General features: G+C 44.1%; 1 protein-coding gene across 9 annotated transcripts in view; it reads right to left on the minus strand.

The window, feature by feature from the left end:
* SIL1 (SIL1 nucleotide exchange factor) overlaps positions 1–23299 on the minus strand; it is a 277751-nt gene that overhangs the window by 89104 nt on the left and 165348 nt on the right. For all 9 annotated transcript variants that reach the window (XM_008255099.5, XM_008255096.5, XM_089335931.1 and 6 more), the window contains 2 exons: positions 13224–13344; positions 6052–6151 (listed from right to left, as the gene is read on the minus strand). In XM_008255099.5, the coding sequence (XP_008253321.1) occupies positions 6052–6151; positions 13224–13344 (221 nt within the window). The remainder of the gene's footprint in view (positions 1–6051; positions 6152–13223; positions 13345–23299) is intronic.

Genomic DNA, 23299 nt, shown 5'->3' on the forward strand with positions numbered 1-23299 from the left:
TCTTTTTTTTTTTTTTTTTTGGACAGGCAGAGTGGACAGTGAGAGAGAGAGAGAGAGAGAGAGAGAGAGAGAGAGAGAGAGAGAGGTCTTCCTTTTGCTGTTGGTTCACCCCCCAATGGCTGCTGCGGCCGGCGCACCACGCTAATCCAAAGCCAGGAGCCAGGTGCTTCTCCTGGTCTCCCATGCAGGTGCAGGGCCCAAGGACCTGCGTCATCCTCCACTGCACTCCCGGGCCACAGCAGAGAGCTGGTCTGGAAGAGGAGCAACCGGGACAGAATCCGGCGCCCCGACTGGGACTAGAACCCGGGGTGCCGTCGCCACAGGCAGAGGATTAGCCTAGTGAGCCGCGGCGCCGGCCCTCTCTAGTTGTTTTAAAGACTTTTTTTTTTTTTTTCTGACTTTAGTTCTCAGAAGTTTGATGGTGCTATATATCTTGGTACTGGTTTGAGTTTATCCTGTCTGGAGTTTACTTGGCTTCTTGAATCTTTGGATTTATGCCTTTCACCAGATTGGAGATCACTTAGTCACTGTCTCTTTGAATATATTTTTCAGTACTATATTCGTTTTCCTCTCTTTCTAGACCCCCAATGACACAAATGTTAAATATTTTGTTATAGTCCCAAAGAACTCTCAATTCTGTGCAAACCCTGCCCCCCCCCCCATTTTCTGCTACTCAGATTTTAAAATTTTACTTATTCATCTTCAAGTTTACTGATTATTCTCTCTGGCATCTCTAGTTTGCTACTAAGCCTAGCCAATGACTCAAAATATTACATTTTTTAGCTCTATAAATTCATTTGGCTCTTTTTTGAACCTTCTTTTTCTTTGCTGACGTTTTCATTTGTTTCAAGAGTGTTCACAATTGCTCATGGCAATTTTATGATAGCTGCTTTAAAATCCTTGTTAGATAATTCCAACTTCTGAGTCATCTCAGTGTTGGCATCTGTCTTACTCAGATCCGGTTGCTATAATTAAATGCCATAAACTGGGTGGCTTAAACAACAGACATATATTTCTCATGGTTCTGGAGGGTGGGCAATCCAAGATCAAGGAATCAACCAGTATGGTTCCTGGTAAAGTCCTCTTCCTAGTTTGCAGAGAGACACTGTCTAGTTGTGTCTTCACATAGCTGATCTCTCCTTTCTCCTCTTATACGGATACTAATCCTTCATGGAGCTCCAATCTCATGACCCCACTTTAAATCTGATTACTTCCCAAAGCTCCCCTACCCCAACATAACATCATATTAGGGGCTAGGGCTTGAACATGTAAATGTGGAGAGAGACAAAAACATTCAATCCATATAGCATCTATCAATTGTCTTTCCTAACCCAAGTTGTGATTTTCCTGGTTCTTAGTGTGACAGGTGATCTTCAGTTGTATCCTACACATCTTGGATATTAAGTTGTGAGACTTTGGATCCTATTTAATCTTTCCCAGCAGACAGTCACTTTGTTGAGGTTTGTTGTACTGATTCTGGTTTACTTATTTGGGCTGTGGCTCCACTGATAATTTCATTTTCAGAGCCTTTGCAGTGCTATTCTGGTCTGTTTCCTTTGTGTGCTACACAGAGGCCAATCTAAAAACCTGAGCAGGATTCCACACTGGTTGTTGAGTTCTCAAGCCTGTTGAAGTGTTAATTCTGGTCAGTTTCTTACAGGGTTCACTGGGTGATGTGTCCAAGACTTCATGCACCCAGATCCTTTTTCTCCAAAATCATACCCTCATTCTCTAGTAAGGTGGTGGGGCAACACCTGTTACCAATGGATGCTGGACAGCGGGAGTAGAATTCTAGGTTCCTCCCTTGGTCTCTATTGATTTTTTTTTTTTTTTTGACAGGCAGAGTGGACAGTGAGAGAGAGAGACAGAGAAAAGGTCTTCCTTTGCCGTTGGTTCACCCTCCAATGGCCACCGCAGCCGTCGCGCTGTGGCCGGCACACCGCGCTGATCCGAAGCCAGGAGCCAGGTACTTATCCTGGTCTCCCATGGGGTGCAGGGCCCAAGGACTTGGGCCCTCCTCCACTACACTCCCTGGCCACAGCAGAGAGCTGGCCTGGAAGAGGGGCAACCGGGACAGAATCCAGCACCCTGACCGGGACTAGAACCCGGTGTGCCGGCACCACGGCTCACTAGGTCTCTATTGATACCATTCTTCCCTAGTGGGTAAACCAAAACACTGCCTCATTGCTGCTGATCTAAAGACAGAAGTTCATATTCTTCACTTACTCCAGAGGAAAATAAGAATGCTGCCTCACTGCTACCAGATTAGGGTGGAAGGACAGACTCTCCATGTCCCAGTATTGATATTACCCCATCAAGATGCTGCCAGGCTGAGGACATTCAAGTTCCCTGCCTGGATGTTGCTTATACCATCCTAGCAGGATATGTAGTCTTCTGCTCTGAGATAGGAGGGGGAAAATTACACACACTTGACTTCTGCTGGAACTAGGAGGAAGAGCAGCAGGAGAGCAGAGCAGCAGAGGAAACAGAATACTACCTCATATGTTGTTGCTATTGGGAGGAGTTTCAAGTTCAAGCACTCCACTTGGTTTTTGTCAATCCTGGTGGAGGAATCAGAGTACAGCTTACTACCAACATCAAGAAGAGGGTAAGAAGTCCAGACTCCCCACTTAACTTACAAAAGCAAGGGTAGGGGATTTTCATTGCCCTGACTAGAGTAGGATGGCTATTATAAAAAATATTTTTGTCTTGTTAGGCTGCTCTTTTCTCAGTCCTTGGTTGGGGGGGGGGGTGAGGCAGAGGGAGAGTTTTCCATTCGTTGGTTCACTCCCCAAATGGGTGCAATGGCCAGGGTTGGGTCAGGCCAAAGCCAGGAGCTTTACCCATGTTTTCCATATGGGTGAAGGGGCCCAAAGGGAGCTGGATTGGAAGTAGAGCAGCCAGGACTTGAACCAGCACCCATATGGGACGCTGGTGTTGCCACAATGCTGGCCCCTCCTTCGAGATTTAAAAAATATGTACCTGTTGGCATTATGTATGGCTTATGTAGGGTATGGCTTATGTCCAGAGCCTAGTCTGGGATATATAGAAGGCAAAAAGAAAACCCAAGGAACCCTTCGCCAGTTTCAAGTCCCACAGTCAATTTCCCACTTTCTTACCACCTTTTAGAGTTTTTCTATATTGGTTTTTCGTATTACTTCAGGATTTCTAGTTATCTTTAGTGGAAGAAGTAGGGGAAATGAGTCTACTACATCTTGCCGACAATCAAAAGTTTAAGAATATCATATATGAAAGGTAACAATCTGTGTAATACAGGTGAACAATAGCTTACATGATAAAACACAAAGCATCAAGCAATTTTTATAGTAATACATGGATAAACGGATAAGATTCAACAACAAAACTCAAATCTTTTGGGCGACACAGAGCTTTGCTGAGAAGCAAGGAACTCTGGAAAGCACTGATTAATTCAGATTTACTAAGGTGCCTATGGACACAATGGAATTGATGTCCTTCTCTCCCCAAAACAATCAAACTCAAAAAATTCAATTGAAAAGATATGGCCCTATATCTAACAGAACTGTCTCTGTAAATAGCAAAAGCACCATCTTGGGCCTGCATGACACCACATAGGCTACATTTAAAGATTAATAAATAAAAATTATTATAGCCTCTGAAGCCAGGAGTTTGAGACATGTAGGAAACTACTGTATCGATTTCAGGTCAGAGCCACTGTAATAGCACACTGGCAGTGAGGTCAGTCAGTCCAGAGAGGCTCCAAATGACAGCAAGAGAAGGACCTCTGGACCCAGCACCTCAATGAAGGAGCTAACAAGCTAAGTTCAGCTGAAGCAAAGAAAGAGTGTGGCAGCCAAACTTGAGAAGTGACTCAACTCAGCAGGTACTGGGATCTCACATTTGCATGCCAATAGTGGGATCCCCTTGCTGGGGGAAGATTAATTTTAACTGCAAAAATCAGTAACTAAAAACTTTAAAATAATCTCCTGATTTTAGATTTTTCTAATCTTTTCATTAACATTCATATTTTTTCTACACTAACTGAACCATGCACTCCAAGAGAGCAAAGACAAACAGGTAAAGTGGGTCTTTCATCCACAACAAAGAGGAAGTTATTCCCCCCCAAGAAACCTTTTATTTAATGAGCACAAATTTCCTCCTCCCTCTCCCATTCCTAGTCCCATTCTCCATTAAGATTCATTTTCAATTAACTTTATATACAGAAAACCAACTTTACTAAGTAAAGATTTCAACAATTTGCGCACGCACACACACACACACAAAATTGTTTAAGAACAAATTTTACAGTTAATTCTCATAATACAACTCATTGAAGACAGAAGTCCTGCAAGGGAAGTAAGTGTGGAGTGACTCTTGTTATTAATTTAACAATTAACACTCTCATGTATGACATCAGAGATCACCCAAAGCTCTTGACATGGGCTGCCAAGGCTATGGAAACTATGTGAATCCACAATTTCTGTTAGTATTTAGACAAGACCATAAGCATAGTGGAAGTTTTCTCCTCCAGGAAATGACTTTCATGCTCCTGTGAGCCCAACATGGAGCCCATAGTTAGGGAGCAATAAGCATGCAGGGGCCAAAGCCTTGGCCGCCAAAACACTAATCCCCATCCCAGCCACCTGGTACACATATTTTCTTCTCCTGACCTCCCCTTCAACAGGCATGTTGGGATGCAATTACATGCATCACCCTCCTTTATCTGCTGCTGCTGCTACCCTGCACCTGACCTTCCCACACCACACATACTCTCTATGCAGGACGTGTAACTTTGGTAAGATAAGTAAACACGTAGAGACTTGGCTTGCTTATTAACACAGCGTAAATAGGTGAACAACAGCCCTTCCCCCTCAAGAAAAGCTTCATTTGCCTCAGAAATACTTTGTTCTGAGGGATATGAAAAATCTATGACTTATTTCTCCAACACAGAACCCAGTGTTGCTTCTCTGTGTTACGGCCAGGATTTGCAGAGAGGTCAGAGAGGTATCAAGGTCAAGAGGACTGTGAGTTGAGAACTTACATCTCCAAGGTGGCCATCTTTCAAGGACTGACAGGACTCCATTGGAAACAGAAATGATCTGCAACATTTTATGGCTGTGCCAGGAGCTCGTGATCCATCTAAGAGGAAGATTTTGTCCTGGTGTAGGTCTTATACCTCTGAGTCCTCCCAGAAATTACAGATGTGGCCAAGGGGCTGTGATTCTTTCCCATTCCTTTAGCAAGCCTAAGTCATTGTCTTATCCCAGCCCCATGCTGTTTATCTTAAAGATGTATTTATTTATTTGAAAGGCAGAATGCCAGGGTTGGGGGAAGGCAGGAAGGCAGAGGTGAGGGTGGGGAGGGAAGAGAGAGATCTTCCATATGCTGGTCTACTCCCCAAATGGCTACAATGGCCACAGCTGAGCCAAGAGCCAGGCACTCCATTCAGATCTCCTACATGAGTAGTAGGGGCCCAAGTTCTTGGGCCACCTTGCACTGCCATCTCAGGTGCCTTAACAAGAAGCCATAGCTAAAGTAGTTTGGACCAACCAATGCTCCCATATGGAATACTGGCATAGAAAGCAGTGGCTTAACCTGCTGTGCCAAAATGCTGGCCCTAATTTGTATGTTAGGAGTCCAAGGCCTAAAAGAAATACATTTGTTACATGTTCAAATGACAGGACAAGGCCACACTTCTTCCTTCTTGATCCAGCTCTTCTGTTGTTTTAGTCCAAGCTTATGACTAAACTGAGCAGGAGTGAGAAGATCTAGATTGTATTTACTCCCTCAAGTCCATGTTAATGGAGAACATCTCTGCTATATGCCTCAATTTTTCTAAACAGGTAATGGAAAGTTGGATTCTAACCTAAATTATGACAAAAATGCTCCCAGAATTGTTTTTTAAGTAGCCTATAAAGGATTTCTTACTGTCATGAACAGAGCTTTAAATTATTTTATAATATTATTATCTCACGTTTATTGAAAATGTTCCCAAAAATATGATTCCTTTCTTTGCAAAAATACCAAGGCCAATGTTACAGGGTTATACCAACTGGGAAGGGTATCACACACCTTGTCTTCCTTTGAGCTCTTTATGTCTGTTCCCTCCTTGAATTTTGCAAGAGCGCTCTTGAGATCTTCAGATGTGTAGGTGTAGGTGTTGATGTCCAATCTGTCCAAAGAGAAGCTCAGAGTCAGGAGGAAGGCATTACACCCCCAAGAAAGGCAATGCTACTGGGTGACTGGCACCCCAAGGTAAGCAAGGACAGCCCTGCTCTAATTCTGAGTACACTATCAGACCTCTACCTTCAGGCAACGAGAGGTCAGACAGGGCAACCCTACTCTGAAGCTAGAGGAGGAAAACATAACTGGAGATGGCCTATTTCATGAAAAAGCAGGAAATGACTTGAGGCAGACAGAAGCTCATAAGAGACACAGAGCTTTTAGTCCACTGCTCAGGCAGACACAAAAATGCTGCTCTCTCAACACCTGCCCCAGCAGAACCACATGGATGGCAGTGGGCATAGACCCAGGGAGTAACATCCACCCTTATTTATATTCTTCTGGGAAAGGGGAGAACAGAAATCCAAGCCCCAGTCTGTGTCTGACTCGATTTGACAAGTCTAAGCACAGAGGAAGGCAAGGTGCAGCAACCTGACAAAAGAAATGATCTGAAATAACAAGGCAAAGAACCAAGGCCAGCCACCTTTCACAGCCAGCTTCCAACGGTAAGGAGAAAGGAACCAATGTGAATGTAATCTCAGGACCCTATTGAAGACTAGCATGGTGCCCTCACCAAGACAGTCAGAGCTGATCCAAGCCCTAGTCATTCATCTTGACTGGAGAGAAGGTATGCATGAGAGGAAGCAGGTTTGACCACTAGCATTTATTTCAGTTCAGTGGACAGAGCTAAGCACAATACTGATGAACAGAGAAGGAAGTGTGCAGTGTGGGCTATGTATGACAAGACTGTCTAGCTGTGGCTGGGTTAAGGATAATTCAGAAGATTTCGGGGGAGGGGATGCTGGAGTGAAGGGCTACTGGCCTGCTCTACTTCAAGCGAGACAAGTGTATAAGTCACACAGTCTAAGCAGGGTTTAGCTGTTATGAGAGGGCAATATACCAGGGGTTTTGATAACTCAGTCTTTGATTCATCCTAGAGACTCTTTAGGGTCTTGGAAAAAACACTTGTCTTCTCCAGTCTCAGCCCTCCTAGCTAATTAGTAAAAGCTACTCATTTCCATTTACTGAGCACTTATCTAAGTATCAGGCAGTGTGTCAGAAGTAGTATTTTATTCAAATACTTACTGCAATTGTACAAAGTTAAGGAGAGGATACCAAATCCCTCTCCTCACAGAGTACTGTCACCTGCCAAGTACATGAGAAGGTCATTGTCCTGTGCCACACCTAAGAGAGAGCTAAGGAGTCAAGAGCCAGAGCATGACTTTATCTCCTCCCTCTCTGAAGACTTGGTCAGTGCTAATTCCATTATGCCTCACATCTCCTTTATTGCCCTAATTCCCAGTCTCCTAGGCCATCCATCATCACCCACACAGTCCCCAACTACACACACACACACACACACACACACAAGAAGCTGGTGCTGTCACTTCATTCCTCACTGAGAAAACGGAAATTATCATCACTAACTTCCTCATCTTCCTATCATTAGCTCTGCAAACCAATTTGCACCTAACTCTACAGGTCTCTACCTTCTCTTCTACTACAATGGACAAGAGTATCCCTACTCCTGTTAAACTTAGGTTCCAGATCTCTCTTGCCTTCACAAAGGCTTTAACTCCCAAGGTTAAACCACAACCTCCTACCCACACCATCAAGTTCTACCTTTGGTTGAATGGCCCCTTAACTCCTTTGACCCCATTGTTTCCTGTGGTTATTATGTGGTTTCCCTGTTCCCACTACAGCTTATGCAACCACCACCTTCCCTCAGTCTTCCCACCCTCTACCTCTATTTACATCACCATTGGCTCCAATCTGTTTTATTCCCACAACTCCACTAATACCACTCATCCATGTAACAAATAATTGATGCCAAATCAACAAACCTTTCACTAACTTTGTGTTCTTCAACTACTCAGCAGCATTTACATGCTTTCTGCCCCTATGTCTCCTGGCCCTTTCTGAAACACTGTCCTTGCCTGGCTTCTTATGATTGCAGTCTCCTGTTACTCCCCCTCCCTCACTGCTTCTTCGCCTCCCGCCTAACCCTCTATGCTGAAACGCCCCAGTTTAGTGCTGGATTCCTTCTCTCGGTCTTCAGGAGATTTCTGAATAACCAGCTGTCAGTGCTGCTCAGACTTACATCTTTGACCAGACCTCTCCTCTGAGCAGCGACAGACTCTTGTACAACTATGTAACTGATTCATCTTGGGTCTCAGATGTTTAATAAGTACCTCAAACTGATGGAATCTAAAGCATAGCTCTTGATGCTTCTTTCTCTCAAAATGTCCTTCTTCTGACTTTTGTTTCAATAAATTGTAGTACCAAACGCTCAACTGCCCAAGCTCCCAAGTGAGGCTTTATCCTGAATCCTCTCCTCTCCCTTCAATTCCTTCATCTGAACTGTAAGCAAGTTCTGTTTGCTCAACCTACTAATTAAATGTCCAAATTCATCCATTCTTGACTTTGATATTCCAAGACTAAGTCACCATTCTGTTGCCTGATTTACTGAAATGGCATCCTAATGTTCTCTGTGCTTTTGTTCACCTTCAATCTCCAGACACACATCAACTAGTTATCTTGCAAAACTACACTACAGAAATTACTCTCCTGGAGCCTAGAACCTTTTGATAGTTTTCCATTACAATTAAAAGTGAATGAAGGGTGCCGGCATTGTGGAGCAGCAGGTTAAGCAGCCACATGTGATGCCGGCTTTAAACAACTGCCTGCGATGCCAGCATCCCATTTGGGCATTGGTTTGAGTCTGCTCCACTTCCAATACAGCTCCCTCCCTGCTAATGTGCCTGGGAAGCAGCACAAGATCGCCCAAGCACTTAGACCCCTGAACCCATGTGAGAGACCTGAATTAAGCTTGTGGCTTCAACCTGGCCCGGCCCTAGCTGCTGCAGTCATTTGGAGAGTGAACGAGCAGATGCAAGATTCCCTATCTCTCTGTTTCTACTTCTCTCTATATATTTCTGCCTTTCAAATAAATAAATCTTCAGGAAAACAGAGAATGAAGAACAACGCACATATTCCTAGAGATTCCACATCCTCTGACCCTCACATATCTATCCAATCACATCTCTTATCAGCCTCTTTCTTTCTCCTCTTCTCTATCATCTGGATCATTTTCTTGTTTTTAACTTAACAAAGCCATTTCTGGACATAGGCAGGAATTCTTGTTGTTCCATCTGTTTGAAATGCTCTAAACACTACACCTATAAACTTAACACTCTATGTGGCTAAATTGCCCTCATTCTTCAGGTCTTGATGAGGCTCTCCAAACCATCCTAGCTAAAGAAGCTTCTCCAGGGACTTATCACCTTGTTTATTTCTTCCCTAACACTTATAATACAATCTGTGAACACCTTCTTTATGTGTTCATTTACCTGCTTTTCTACCTGCCAGTTTCCCTAATGCTCACATCTTGGCAGTTTTATTTACTACAGTATCCCAATGTCTGGCACATGCGCACTCAATAAATCTTTTGTGAAATTAATGAGTAGATCAAGTAAATAGCTCTATCCTTAGCCCATCCCCTTAAGCAGTTGATAAATGCTCAATCCAAAATGGCACAACTTTGATGTGGTTTATCTTCATCCCATAAACACAGGAGGAAGATCAAAAGAAGCTGGTTGTTCCAGGGCAAAAACATGGTCCATGGAGATGTTGACAGGTATACAGACAAAAACCAGTCCAGTGGAGAGAGCAATCCCCAAAGTGTAGGAGCCAAACATGCAATGAGCTTAGGCACAGACAAGGGAACCCTCCAAGCCAAGCCACTGTCAGGGTCACATCCCGGACCTGAGAGCCGAGGACATTGTAGCTCTCGGTAGGAGTATGGAGACTCTGCCATGAATTAGGCTTAACAGATTATCCCCAACTGCTTCTAGGCCAATGGTTCTTAACTCTGTGAGAACACCACATTCTATGACAATATGAAGGAAATCTATGGATCTTATCTTCCAAAACAATGAGTAAGCAAAATACTGTAATAATGCTAAGCTATTGACCCCACCCATGACCTCTGTTTTCATTCTAGTATTAAAGAGCTTGGAAGACACTATGAAATGGAATTGGAGGAACACAGAATGAGATCCATCCAAGGAGGATAATAAAGTACCCACCAAGGGTCACCAAGCCTCACTGAGCTCACAGCACCAAATTTCCACACACCTTGTGAATGGCTTTGGTGTTCTATTCAGAGGTTTATCCTTAGCCATAAATGCTGAGAAAAAGAAGAAATGTGCAGCAAATCTTGGAGGTCATTCCAGGACAGAGCCCTCAGATATACTCCAAGAGTGTTGGTTCAAGTCCTGGTTACTCTGCTTCCAGTCCAGCTTTCTGTTAATGCACCCTGGGAGGCAGCAGATGATGGCTGAAGTACTTGGGCCCCTGGCTTCAGTCTAACCTAGCCATGGCTATTGTGGGCATCTGGGGAGTGACCCAGCAGCTGGAAGATCTTCCTCTGTCTCTCTGCCTTTCAAGTAGATGAAAATAACTAAATACTAGGGCCAACACTGTGGCACAGTGGGTTAATGCCCTGGCCTGAAGCGTCAGCATCCCATATGGGTGCTGGTTCGAGACCTGGCTGCTCCACTTCCTTCCAGTTCTCTGCTATGGCCCGGGAAAGCAGTAGAAGATGGCTCAAGTGCTTAGGCCCCTGCACCCATCTATCTGGAAGACCTGAAAGAAGCTCCTGGCTTTGGATCAGCACAGCTCTGGCCGTTGTGGCCATCTGGGGAGTGAACCATCGGATGGAAGATCTCTCTCTTCCTCTCTTTCTCTCTCTCTGCCTTTTCTCTTCTGTGTAACTCTTTCAAATAAATAAATAAAATCTTTAAAAAGAATAACTAAATACTAAAAAAAAAATAAAGAGGCAGTAATGAGAACAAATATTTCTCCCTTATGCTGTGTCTCTAAAAACCATGTGGATGGCTCTGCTCCTATTCTAAAAAGATACAAGCAACACAGAAAACAGTAAGTGCTGCCACTGATGATCTATACCCAGGAAGTAGAAAAGCAACTTCTCATGGTATAAAAACCAACAAACAAAAAGCTCAAAACTAATCAACTCACTAAATCAATATTCTCAAGGCAAGAAAAAAAAGGCTTTTTCTTGAAAACATAAATAAATAAATAAAAGGCTTAGATTAAATCTGAGGAAAGACTTTATGAAAGTACTCTGAGATGCTGAAATACACGTGTATGTGCATATGCTGGGGATGGAGAAAGGCCGGAGGGGCCACACAATGCTGTTTGATGATTTCTCAGATGGTGGTAAGGATGAAGTAATTGCCTGACCTGGGCCACTCTGGGTTTCAGCCTATCTGGAGAGACAGAGATGAAAGATCCTTCCTGGTCTAGGGTGACTGTATCTATCTATCTAAACATAAAGGACAATTTTCAAACAGAGAAAACTGTACAAACCTGAACAGGCTGCTCTGTGGGGCTGTGTGCTACCTGGCTAACGGGGCATGTGGGCTGGCTGAATGCCCTCTCGCCAGGTATGTCTGGCAAAGAGTCAGGTTAAAATTGGGTCTCTAAGGTCCTTTCATGACTCATACCTAACTGAAAAATATAGTTAGAATAAAATTCCAAGGACTGAGTAACACTAACCTTATTCAAACCATGATTAATTCCTAACAGTTACATTATTCAAAATAGGGGTCAACAAACTACCTGTAACAATCAGGTAATATTTGTAGGCATTGTGGGCCTTATAGTGTCTGTTCCAACTAATCAGCTCTGACATTGTAGTAAGAAGGCAGCTATAGACAATATGTTTAAAAATGAACATGGCCATGTTCCAATAAAATTTTATTTATAGACATGAAAATGTGAATTGCATGTAAATTTCATGAGTCATGAAATAATCATCTTCTGAATTTTTTTCTCAGCCATGAAAATATAAAAATCAACTTAGCTTGTCAGCTAACCCAAACAGACAGCACTCCCAATATGGCCCACAGGCCATAATGTACTAGTCCCTGTGTTAGAATTTCATGGCTGGTGTTTATACTGAGCTTTCAAACTGCACAGTTCCAGTAAACCCTGCAATCTTATGCCTTGCCTTTATTCAGGAAAGACCAAGCCACCCACCCAAAAAAAAACTTGTTAATTCAAGACAATGTCCAGAAAAGTAGTATGAAATGTTTAAAATCAAATAATCTGAAGTTGTTATTAAAAAATACGGTTAACTCTAACCATTGCAAACTTTCAGTAACTTCCATTTTTATAGTATAAAGAAGCCTGTTTTAATACTCACTAACAAGAGGAAAAGTTAGCCTGAATTAAAGACTTTCAAATGCAATTTTATTGTTCACCAAGGAAGGATTACTGCAAAGCAGAAGGCCTAACAGGCCTGTTTTAATGAATAGATGACTCATCTGTAATCAGTGCATTAATTGTTGGGATTCAAATGGGTGCTCTTAAAGTACTGGGAAAAACAGCTTCATTTTTAAGGCAGGTTAAGCATTCCCCCTACAGCCTTTTTTGAAGTATCAATTTGCTTTGAAAACTGTTTTTTCCAAAGACTATAGAAGTAAACTTCCATAAACCCTGACAGATTTATCAAACTTCCATGCTATTAAATTTCTTTTTTTTTTTTTTTTTTTTTTGACAGGCAGAATGGACAGTGAGAGAGAGAGAGAGACAGAGAGAAAGGTCTTCCTTTGCCGTTGGTTCACCCTCCAATGGCCGCCGCGCTGCAGCCGGCGCACCGCGCTGATCCGATGGCAGGAGCCAGGTACTTATCCTGGTCTCCCATGGGGTGCAGGGCCCAAGCACTTGGGCCATCTTCCACTGCACTCCCTGGCCACAGCAGAGAGCTAGCCTGGAAGAGGGGCAACCGGGACAGAATCCGGCGCCCCGACCGGGACTAGAACCCGGTGTGCTGGCGCCGCAAGGCGGAGGATTAGCCTAGTGTGGCGCGGCGCCAGCCCCATGCTATTAAATTTCAAATAATAATAATTTAAAAAAAGCCAAACTCGGGTAACACTTTTGGTATTACAAAATCAATGTCATTACTTGGCCTCCCAGGCCTCATGGTTGATATTTACCTTTTGCCTTTTTTCAACCCTTTCAAATTATTTTGGAACTTGTCTTCATACTGTAGCTTCACTTCTCTTGCCCCAGTTTGAAGATTCAACCGTACGTGGGATCCTGCAGGGACAGCCTGACCTGAAAGCCAAGAAGAAAAAACAGTTGTGAGGTACAGAGTCCTTGGAGGGACAATGTGAAGGAACAACTGGCTGACAAACCAACAGAAAGATCAGACACTGCTGCGTTCACGTACCGTCACAAGCCATCTATCGCTCTCCCACTAACACACACTCACACACCACTTGGATACATCCCTTCTGCTCATCTGTAAGTGAACGTGTTTGGGATTAAGGCTGAGGGAGAGGGGGTGAAAGGATAACACTTGAATCTTGCCCAATCAGAACCTATAGAATAAAGCTAGTCTATGTTTTTCTTCAATTGAGCTAATAAGCCTTCTTGTGACATGCAGTAGTAAATGATCAATACCTATTTATTTGTCAGGACACAGTTACATTACTGCCTCCTTCATGATACCCTTCCTGCCCCTTCCCTCAAAGTTCCACTAAACCCCAAGCAGCCTGCCATCCCAGCAAGCTTACACCTCACCATGCTCTCGTGTTTAAGTTGGCTCCTTCTGTAAGGCTTGCTGCTCCCTGAGCATAGGGTGTCTATCTCTTCCTTTTTGCATTCCCAAGTCCTTGGGCCAGAGCTTGGAACAGAAAATGGGTTGCACTTAACATCTGTAAGAGGGAGGAAGGGCTGACGCTGTGTCATAGGAGGTTAAGCCACCCCTTGCAGTGCCAGCATTCCACATGGGTGCCAGTTTGAGTCCCAGCTGCTCCACTTCCAATCCAGCTCTCTGCAATGGCCTGGGGAAGCAGTAGAAGATGGCCCAAGTTCTTGGGCCCTGCACCCGCAAGGGAGACCCGGAGGAAGCTCCTGGTTCCTGACTGATGCAGCTCCGGCCATTGTGGTCAGTTGGGGAATGAACCAGCAGATGCAAGACCCCCCGCCCCTTCTCTGTGTAACTCTAACTTTCAAATAAATCTTTTTTTTTTTTTTTTTTTTTTTTTTTTTTTAAAGGAGGAAGCTAGAAGAGACTGGGACAAGCCAAGGGAGCAGGGAGTGAAACCAAGAGAAACTGAAAACCTGTACCCACCTATCTCAAAGCTAATTCACTAGCTGGCTAAACAAGTGTAGTGAATGTATGGGCTATTCATAGCCACCACACAAAATTATCCAAGGACAGTTAATGAACAATTGTCCAAGATTACACATTACCAAGAGCACGTTATACCCATTCACTCATCCATGCATAGAATTGACATCTACCAACAAACTACTACACTCAGTTGGTACTAGTAGTTCTAGGAACACAAAGATGAATGTGAATGGCTGCAAGGACAATGTCTGCAAAAGACCTTTACATGTAGGAGCCTGGACATTTAAAGCCAAGAAGATGCTTCTGACACCTAGTCTTTGATTCTGCTTTCTCCTGCCCAGAGGATGGCCTCAGTGTGCTAGCCTAAGTTTGAGTCAGAAACCAAAAATGATGACAACCTGAAAAAATTCCTTCCAGGGAAGCACTCAGTACAAGTTCTTTCAAAATGATCAGGTTGGCTGGCGCCACAGCTCACTTGGCTAATCCTCCACCTGAAGCACCAGCACCCCAGGTTCTAGTCCCGGTTGGGATGCCAGATTCTGTCCCGGTTGCTCCTCTTCCAGTCCAGCTCTCTGCTGTGGCCCGGGAAGGCAGTGGGGGATGGCCCAAGTGCCTGGCGGAGGATTAGCCAAGTGAGCCACAGCGCTGGCCGAACAAATGTTTGAAACATGTTTTTGTGGTTGGCTTGTCCTGAGATTCTATCATCACCATGAGAAAGCACAACTTGTCACTGCTAGCCTTCTGGTCTGAGAAGGCTGAGACCCATGGAACAAGGCTAGAGGCAACTGTGGATCTGAGCTGAGCCCAACCACACTCATCGAGTATAGCTGTCCTGCAGACATGTGAGCAAGAATAAATGACTGGATTTCTTTTTAAGTTTTTTACTTTGAACTCCTTTTAAACTTAGACAATATTTGCAAAAATGGTACAGACATTGTCAATATACCTCTCACAGTCTTTCCACATTATGATGATCAGAACTGGAAAATTAACAATATGCTTCACCAAACTAATGATCCTTTTCAAACCTTCCAGTGTTCCCATTAATGTCCTTTTTCTGTGCCAGGAGCCCACATGGCCTTTCTCCCTAGTGTCCTCAGTCTCCCCTTGTCTCTCATCACCCTGACGTCCCTGAGGATACTGATTGGTTATTTAGATGAGATCAACAGCAAGTTCTTCTCACTATGAAACTGAAGTCACACATCTCGGGAGGAAGCAGCACAAAACTGATGTCATGGACTTCTCAGGGAGTCTTATCAGTGTGGTACCTGTATGTCTTGATCAACCAGAAAAGGTCACATCAACTTTTGTTCTATAGTATGCAAAAATCATGAGAACCTGCCTGACTGTAGAAAACAGCTTGGTAGTGTCTCAAAACTTAAACAGAGTTCCCTATGAAGCCAACAACTCCACACTCAGCTGTATACCCAAGAGAACTAATACCATGTGCTCACACAAAGCGAACTGACACATGAATGCTCACAGCAGCATTGATCACAGCTGAAATCTGACAACACCACAAATATCCATCAAAAAATATGAGAAATATTGACAGATAGGGTCTTCAAAAATGTATGGAAGCATGTATTATAAAAATTATTCATTTGATTTCAAAAAGATTTTTTTTAACATTTTTTATTTATTTGAAAGTCAGAGTTAAAGAGAGAGGAGAGACGGAGATCTTCCATCCTTTGGTTCACTCCCCAAACGGCCACAATGGTTGAAGCTATACTGATTTGAAGCCAGGAGCCAGGAACTTCTTCTAAGTCTCCCACATGGGTGCAGGAGCCAAAGCACTTGGCCTGTTCTCCCCTGCTTTCCCAGGTATATTAGCAGGGAGCTGGATCAGAAATGGAGCAGCTGGAACTTGAACTGGCACCCTTATGGGCTGCTAGCACTGCAAGCAGTGGCTTTACAAGCTACGCCACACAGCTCCTCAAAAATATTTTAAACCAAAATAATCTTATCTGCTCATTTTATTTTCCATGAAACTTTTTTTTACTTTAATAGAATACTGAGTTTATTTCACATGCATACATGTTTTTTGGGGCCAGCATTGTGGTACAGCAGGTTATGCTGCTGCCTACAACATTAGTATCCCATTCAAGTCCCAGCTGCTCCACTTCTGATCCAGCTCCCTGTTTATGTTCATGCAAAAGCAGTGGAAGATGGCCCAAGTACTTGGGTCCCTGTGACCCATATGGGAGACCTGGTGGAGTTCTGGGATCCTGCCTTCAGCCTGGACTAGCCCTAGCTGTTGCAGCCATGCAGGGAGTGAACCAGTAGATGAAAGATTAATCTCTCTCTCTTTCAAACAAATAAATAAATATTTAAAATACTTTATTTCAAAGGCAGAGTGATAGAAAAGGGGGCAGGGAGACAGAAATTTTTCTATCCCCAAATGGTTTCAACAGATATGACTGGGCCAAGCCAAAGTCAGCAGTCAGGATCTGCATTATGGTCTCCCCCATGAGCAGCAGGAGCCTAATCACTTGGGCAATCCTGCATTGCTTTCCTAGGCATATTAGCAGGGAGCTGGATTGATAGCAGAGCAGCCAAGACTCAAACTGAAGCTCTGATATAGGATGTCACAAGCAGCAGTTTAACCTGCTGCAACGCAACGACCGCTCCCTATGTGTGTGTATATTTTTTTTAAATATTTACTTATTTATTTAAAAGTCGGAGTTACAAACAGAGAGGGAAAGGCAGAAAGAGAGAGAAAGGCAAAGAGGGAGGGAGGGAAGGGGAGACAGAGAAAGAAATTGAGAGGGAGAGGGAGGGAGAAAGAGAGACAGAGAGGGAGAAAGACAGAGAGACAATCTCCCAAAGCTACTTCCCAGATGGCCACAATGGCTGGGGGTGGGCCAAACTGAAGCCAGGAGCTACATCTGAGTCTCTCAGGTAGGTGGCAAGGGCCCAGGCACTTCGGTCATCTGCTGCTGCTTTTCCCAGGTGCATTAACAAGGAGCTAGATTTGAAGTGGAGTGGCCGGGACACAAACTGATGCCCAAATGGGAAGCCTGCAACCAAGGTGGTAGCTTTATCTGCTATACCATGCCTCTACATGTATATTTTTGTCTCCCCATCATTTCCATGTTCAATTACTGTCACTACTATGTCCTATCATAGCATTCCTTACAAACTTAAAACCAAGCAAATGATGGAGTTCCATCTTTACAAACTAAATAGGCATTTTGAACAACACATTCTTGGCAATGGAACCTGGACAACATTTATCAAACACAGTAGGCAAAGTTCTCACTCTGCAATATAAAAAGAACAGCCAGATATCAACTGTGACAGAAATGAAATCAGATGGAAAAAATTTTTAAACTGTTTATTTTTTTTAAAGGATACTTCCTCCACTACCAAAGTAGTGAACAGCTTCCTGGTCAGTCAACCCAAAGCAGTTCTTCCCACAACTGATGAAACTGGCTTCCATTTTAGAAAAAGAACCACCTTGTTCTGTACTTGCTTGATTTTTGGCTTAAAGCCTTCCATACAACTAGGTCCTTTTGATGTTTTAGGAGGTTTTTTGTTTTATTTTCCTATGTTTTGAAGGATTCATAACCTTTTCATCTTGGTATTGGTGGTTTTGAGTATTTTCCATTCTGATTTGATTTTTGTGCATTTTTGGCTGGGGCATATCATATAGATTTCTTCATGGGACTTTTTCCAGCTTATAAAAATCATCATCATCTTCATCATCAACATATTTGATCTTTTTGAAGGTATATTACTGCCACTTCCAGGAGTAGATTGCTTTCCAGATATAATTAATATTGTTAAATTCTCCTCCTTTTTACCTTCTAAATCTGATCTTTCTCCACAGCTACTAAGTGCTGCCCACTAATATGCACAGGCTCTAAGCCACACTTCGCTTTAAGACCACAGGTAGTGGGGCCGGCGCCATGGCTCACTTGGTTAATCCTCTGCCTGCGGTGCCGGCATCCCATATGGGTGCCGGGTTCTAGTCCCAATTGCTCCTCTTCCAGTCCAGCTCTCTGCTGTGGCCCGGGAAGGCAGTGGAGGATGGTCCAAGTGCTTGAGCCCTTGACCGCATGGGAGACCAGGAGGAAGCACCTGGCTCCTGGCTTTGGATTGGCGCAGCGCCGGCTGTAGCAGCCATTTGGGGAGTGAACCAACAGAAGGAAGACCTTTCTCTCTGTTTCTTTCTCTCTGTCTATAACTCTGTCAAATTAAAAAAAAAAAAAAAAAAAAAAAAAAAAAACAAACAAACAAACAAAAAAAAAACAAAAAAAACCCACTACAGGTGGTATTATTTCAAAGCCCCAAGAGAAACTGCTGCCTACACAGGTATTTTCAGAGTTTCCAATGTTACTTTAACTGGGATGCCTTCATAATTCATCACCTCTGTTTCAACAATGTGCAATTCAACCTTTGTACCAGCAGTTAACCTGACTAGTCTTAAAGTTAACTGGTGCTCATTTGCATCATTGTCCACTATAAAGTGACAGTCTTTGTTGGTCTTCAGTTCAACCACAAAGATAGTTCTGGGGCCTCAAGGGGATCATGTCCGTGTCCATCAAATCTTCCATGGGGTGGTAGCACACACTTAGGTGGGAGAGGAGACAGACAGAGACAGATGCCTACTGCTGCAAAGCACAGCTATGCAGGACAGAATCCTGCCAGGCTGATTTTCTTTTTCTTTTTCTTTTTTTTTTTTTTAAATTTTTTGACAGGCAGAGTGGACAGTGAGAGAGAGAGACAGAGAGAAAGGTCTTCCTTTGCCATTGGTTCACCCTCCAATGGCCGCCATGGCCTGCACACTGCAGCCGGCACATCGCGCTGATCCAATGGCAGGAGCCAGGTACTTATCCTGGTCTCCCATGGGGTGCAGGGCCCAAGCACTTGGGCCATCCTCCACTGCACTCCCTGGCCACAGCAGAGAGCTGGCCTGGAAGAGGGGCAACCGGGACAGAATCTGGCGCCCCGACCAGGACTAGAACCCAGTGTGCTGGCGCCGCAAGGCGGAGGATTAGCCTAGTGAGCCGCGGCGCTGGCCTGATTTTCTTTTAAAACCATGTATTTTTCAAGTACTGTCAGCTGTCTGCAACGTGGATAAAACTTGAAAACACTATGCTAAGTGAATGGCACAAAAAGGAAAAGCCCCATATCATATAACTCCTACTATACAAAATGTCCAGAATAGGCAAACACATATACAGTGGATTAGTAGTTATGGGGGGCTTGGCAAGGCAGGAATGAGGAACGACAGCTAATAGGTCTGGGGTATCTTTTAGGGATAATGACAATGTTCTGCACTTAGATAGTAGTAATAGTTAGATAACATTGTGGATAAACTTTTTAAAAATAAGACAACCGAAGCACTTTTAAGAATTGAAAACATGGGCCAGTGCTATGGCGTAGCAGGGTAAAGCCACCGCTTTCAGTGCCAGCATCCCACACAGGTGCTGGTTCAAGCCCCAGCTGCTCCACTTCCGTTCTAGCTCTCTACTATGGCGAGAAAGCAGTAGAAGATGGCCCAAGTCCTTGGGTCCATGCATCCGCGTGGGAGACCGGGAAGAAGTTCCTGGCTTCTGGCTTCGGATTGGCACAGCTCCAGCCATTTCAGCCATTTGGGGAGTGAACCAGTGGATGGAACATTTCTTTCTCTCTCTGCCTCTGCTTCTCTGTAACCCTACCTTTCAAATAAAAACACAGGGAAAATACTTCCAGTTTGCACAAATCTTCTTGCTCTTTAAATGTTTTCACACCATCAGGGGAACCACAGTTACCACTCAAGTGATCACCTAATGGCAATTTTCCACTTATTCCTTTCTTATGCATTTACTACTTAGAATTTCACTGCAGGAAAAACAGGGACTCCTCCATTCATTTAATTAGTTATTTATGTACGTAAAGACTCAGATTCACTGTGGTCTTCATGTTGTTTCAGCGTTAGCAATTAGGAGCTGTGTCAGGCTGGCCCTTTCCCTTGATTATCGTTCTTTTAATAAAAGTATTTCAATACGTTCTAGTTCCATAGATGCTTCTAAGTCTTCATGCTATCCCACCCCTCCAACTCTGACATCAGCCACTGTTCTCAAAGGCCCAGTTTTTTAAACTGGAGAATAGTGTTAAGAAACCAAGATCAGGGGCTAGCGCCATGGCTCACTTGGTTAATCCTCTGCCTGCAGCGCTGGTATCCCATATGAGCACCAGGTTCTAGTCCTGGTTGCTCCTCTTCTGTTCCAGCTCTCTGCTATGGCCCAGGAAGGCAGTGGCGGATGGCTCAAGTGCTTGGGCTTCTGCATCCACATGGGAGACCAGGAAAAAGCACCTGGCTCCTAGCTTTGAACCGGCGCAGCACTGGCTGTGGTGGCCATTTGGGGAGTGAACCAACAGAGGGAAGACCTTTCTCTCCATCTTTCTCTCACTGTCTAACTCTGTAAAATAAATAAATAAATAAATAATTTCTGAAAAAGAAAAAAAGAAACCAAGATCAAGACACTAGGTATGTTCAGTACTACTAGGCTGTCATTGTTTCACATCTATACATTTCTGTATCTATTTATTTGCATAACTATTTTAAACAAGTTTGTATTGATACCAGTCTAACACCACAGGTTCATTTGTATTCCCACCTTCCTTACTTATAAACTCTTTGTCTGAAAGTGAGAAACTTGGTTCTTAATATCTATAATGTGCCAGCACCGCGGCTCAATAGGCTAATCCTCCACCTAGCGGCGCCGGCACACTGGGTTCTAGTCCCCGTTGGGGCGCCGGATTCTGTCCCGGTTGCCCCTCTTCCAGGCCAGCTCTCTGCTGTGGCCCGGGAGTGCAGTGGAGGATGGCCCAAGTACTTGGGCCCTGCACCCGCATGGGAGACCAGGAGAAGCACCTGGTTCCTGCCTTTGGATCAGCGCGGTGCGCTGGCCGCAGCGTGCCAGCTGTGGTGGCCATTGGAGGGTGAACCAAGGGCAAAAGGAAGACCTTTCTCTCTGTCTCTTTCTCTCACTATCCACTCTGCCTGTCAAAAAAAAAAAAAAATCTATAATGTAGTCACTTATTGTTCATTTCTAATATACAAATATAATAGTTCCAAAACTGCTAACCCGGGGCAAACTATTAGCACAACATTTAAGAAACTACTTGAGATACCCACATTCCATTTCAGAGTGCACAGATTCAAGTTCTGGATCCACTTTCAATCCAGGTTCCTGCTAATGTACATCCTGGGAGGTGGCAGATGTTGGCTCAAGTAGATTGGTTCCTGCCACCCATATGGGAGACCAGGATGGAGTTTCAAGTTCCTGGCTTTGGCTTGGCTGGGCTCTAGCTGGTGCAGGCTTTTGGGTGAACTAGTAGATGACCTCTTATCTGTCTCTCTGCCTTCAGATAAAATTAAATAACTTAAAAAAATTTTAAAGGTTTATGTGAGGCCAGCACCGTGGCTCAATAGGCTAATCCTCTGCCTTGTGGCACCGGGTTCTAGTCCCAGTCACGGGGCCGGATTCTGTCCCGGTTGCCCCTCTTCCAGGCCAGCTCTCTGCTGTGGCCCGGGAGTGCAGTGGAAGATGGCCCAAGTGCTTGGGCCCTGCACCCCATGGGAGACCAGGAGAAGTACCTGACTCCTGCCTTCAGATCAGTGTGGTGCGCCGGCCGCAGCGCACAGGCCACGGCGGCCATTGGAAGGTGAACCAACGGCAAAGGAAGACCTTTCTCTCTGTCTCTCTCTCTCACTGTCCATTCTGCCTGTCAAAAAAAAAAAAATAAAAAATAAAAAAAAGGTTTATGTGAAAGGTATGATGACAGAGTGTGGGAGAAGGAGAAAGGAGGTAGAGAGAGAGCTGGTTCATTCCCCAAATGGTCATAATAGCCAGATCTGGGCCAGGCTAAAGCCAGGAGCATGCAACTCTATTCTTGTCTCCCATGTGAGTTGGAGGGACTCAAGTACTTGGGCCAACTTCTACTGCTTTTCCAGGCACATTAGTAGGCAACCAGGTTGCAAGCAGAGCAGCCAGGACTTGAACCAGCACTCCAATATGAGGAGCCAGTCTTGCAAGCAGCAGCTTAACCTACTACACCATAACATTGGCACCTAAGTAAATTTTTTTTTTTTAATTACTAACCCATACCTCTATGAGAAACATATTTACCAAACTAGACTGCAGCATTGGTGTATAGTTCTTCTGCTTTTGCTTTTAGCACCCAGTCAAGATTCTGTATCACAAAGCCCCTTAGTCAGGGCCAACTCTGTAGGCTTAGCTTCTGCCTGTGGTGCCAGAATCCCATTTGGGTGCTGGTTTGCATCCCAGCTACTCTTCTGATGCAGCTCTCTGCGTGTGGCCTGGGAAAGCAGTGGAAGATGGCCCAAGTGCTTGGGCCTCTGTAGCCACTTGGGAAACCTGGAAGAGGCTCCTGGCTCCTGGCTTTGGATCATCCTAGCTACAGCCACAGAGTCATTTGGGGAGTGAACCAGCGGATGGAAGACCTCTCTGTCTCTCTATCTCTGTGTCTGTAACTCTGCCTTTCAAATGAATAAATAAAATCATTTTTAAAAAAGGCCCGTTAGTCTACTTGTCTCCTCCCCATTTCAGTGGCCATGCTATTAATTTGTAATTTGTAAATTAATTTGTATGAGGGGACTTCAAAAAGTTCATGAAAACTACATATAGGAAAAAACTATGCATGAATATAATTTTTTTCATCAGAATAAATATATCTTCTAATTCTGTTTTCCATTAACTTGTTGAGGTCCTCTGGCGTAGCTGGCTGTCAGTATCTGCAGTTTCCGCATCCTCAGTCTGAATCAACCACAGACGGAAAAGAGAATACACCTGTGCTGAGCGTGTGCAGACTCCTTCCTCACTGTTATTCCCCCAGTGCTCCAGTGGATCAGCTATTTACCTGGGGTTTATATCAAAGCAGGTAGTGTAAGCAACCTGGAGGTGATTTAAAGTCTAT

This window comes from Oryctolagus cuniculus, chromosome 6 (assembly GCF_051225735.1).
Source record: "Oryctolagus cuniculus isolate XC-2025 breed Fujian yellow rabbit chromosome 6, ASM5122573v1, whole genome shotgun sequence".
NCBI classification, from domain to species: Eukaryota; Metazoa; Chordata; class Mammalia; order Lagomorpha; family Leporidae; genus Oryctolagus; species Oryctolagus cuniculus.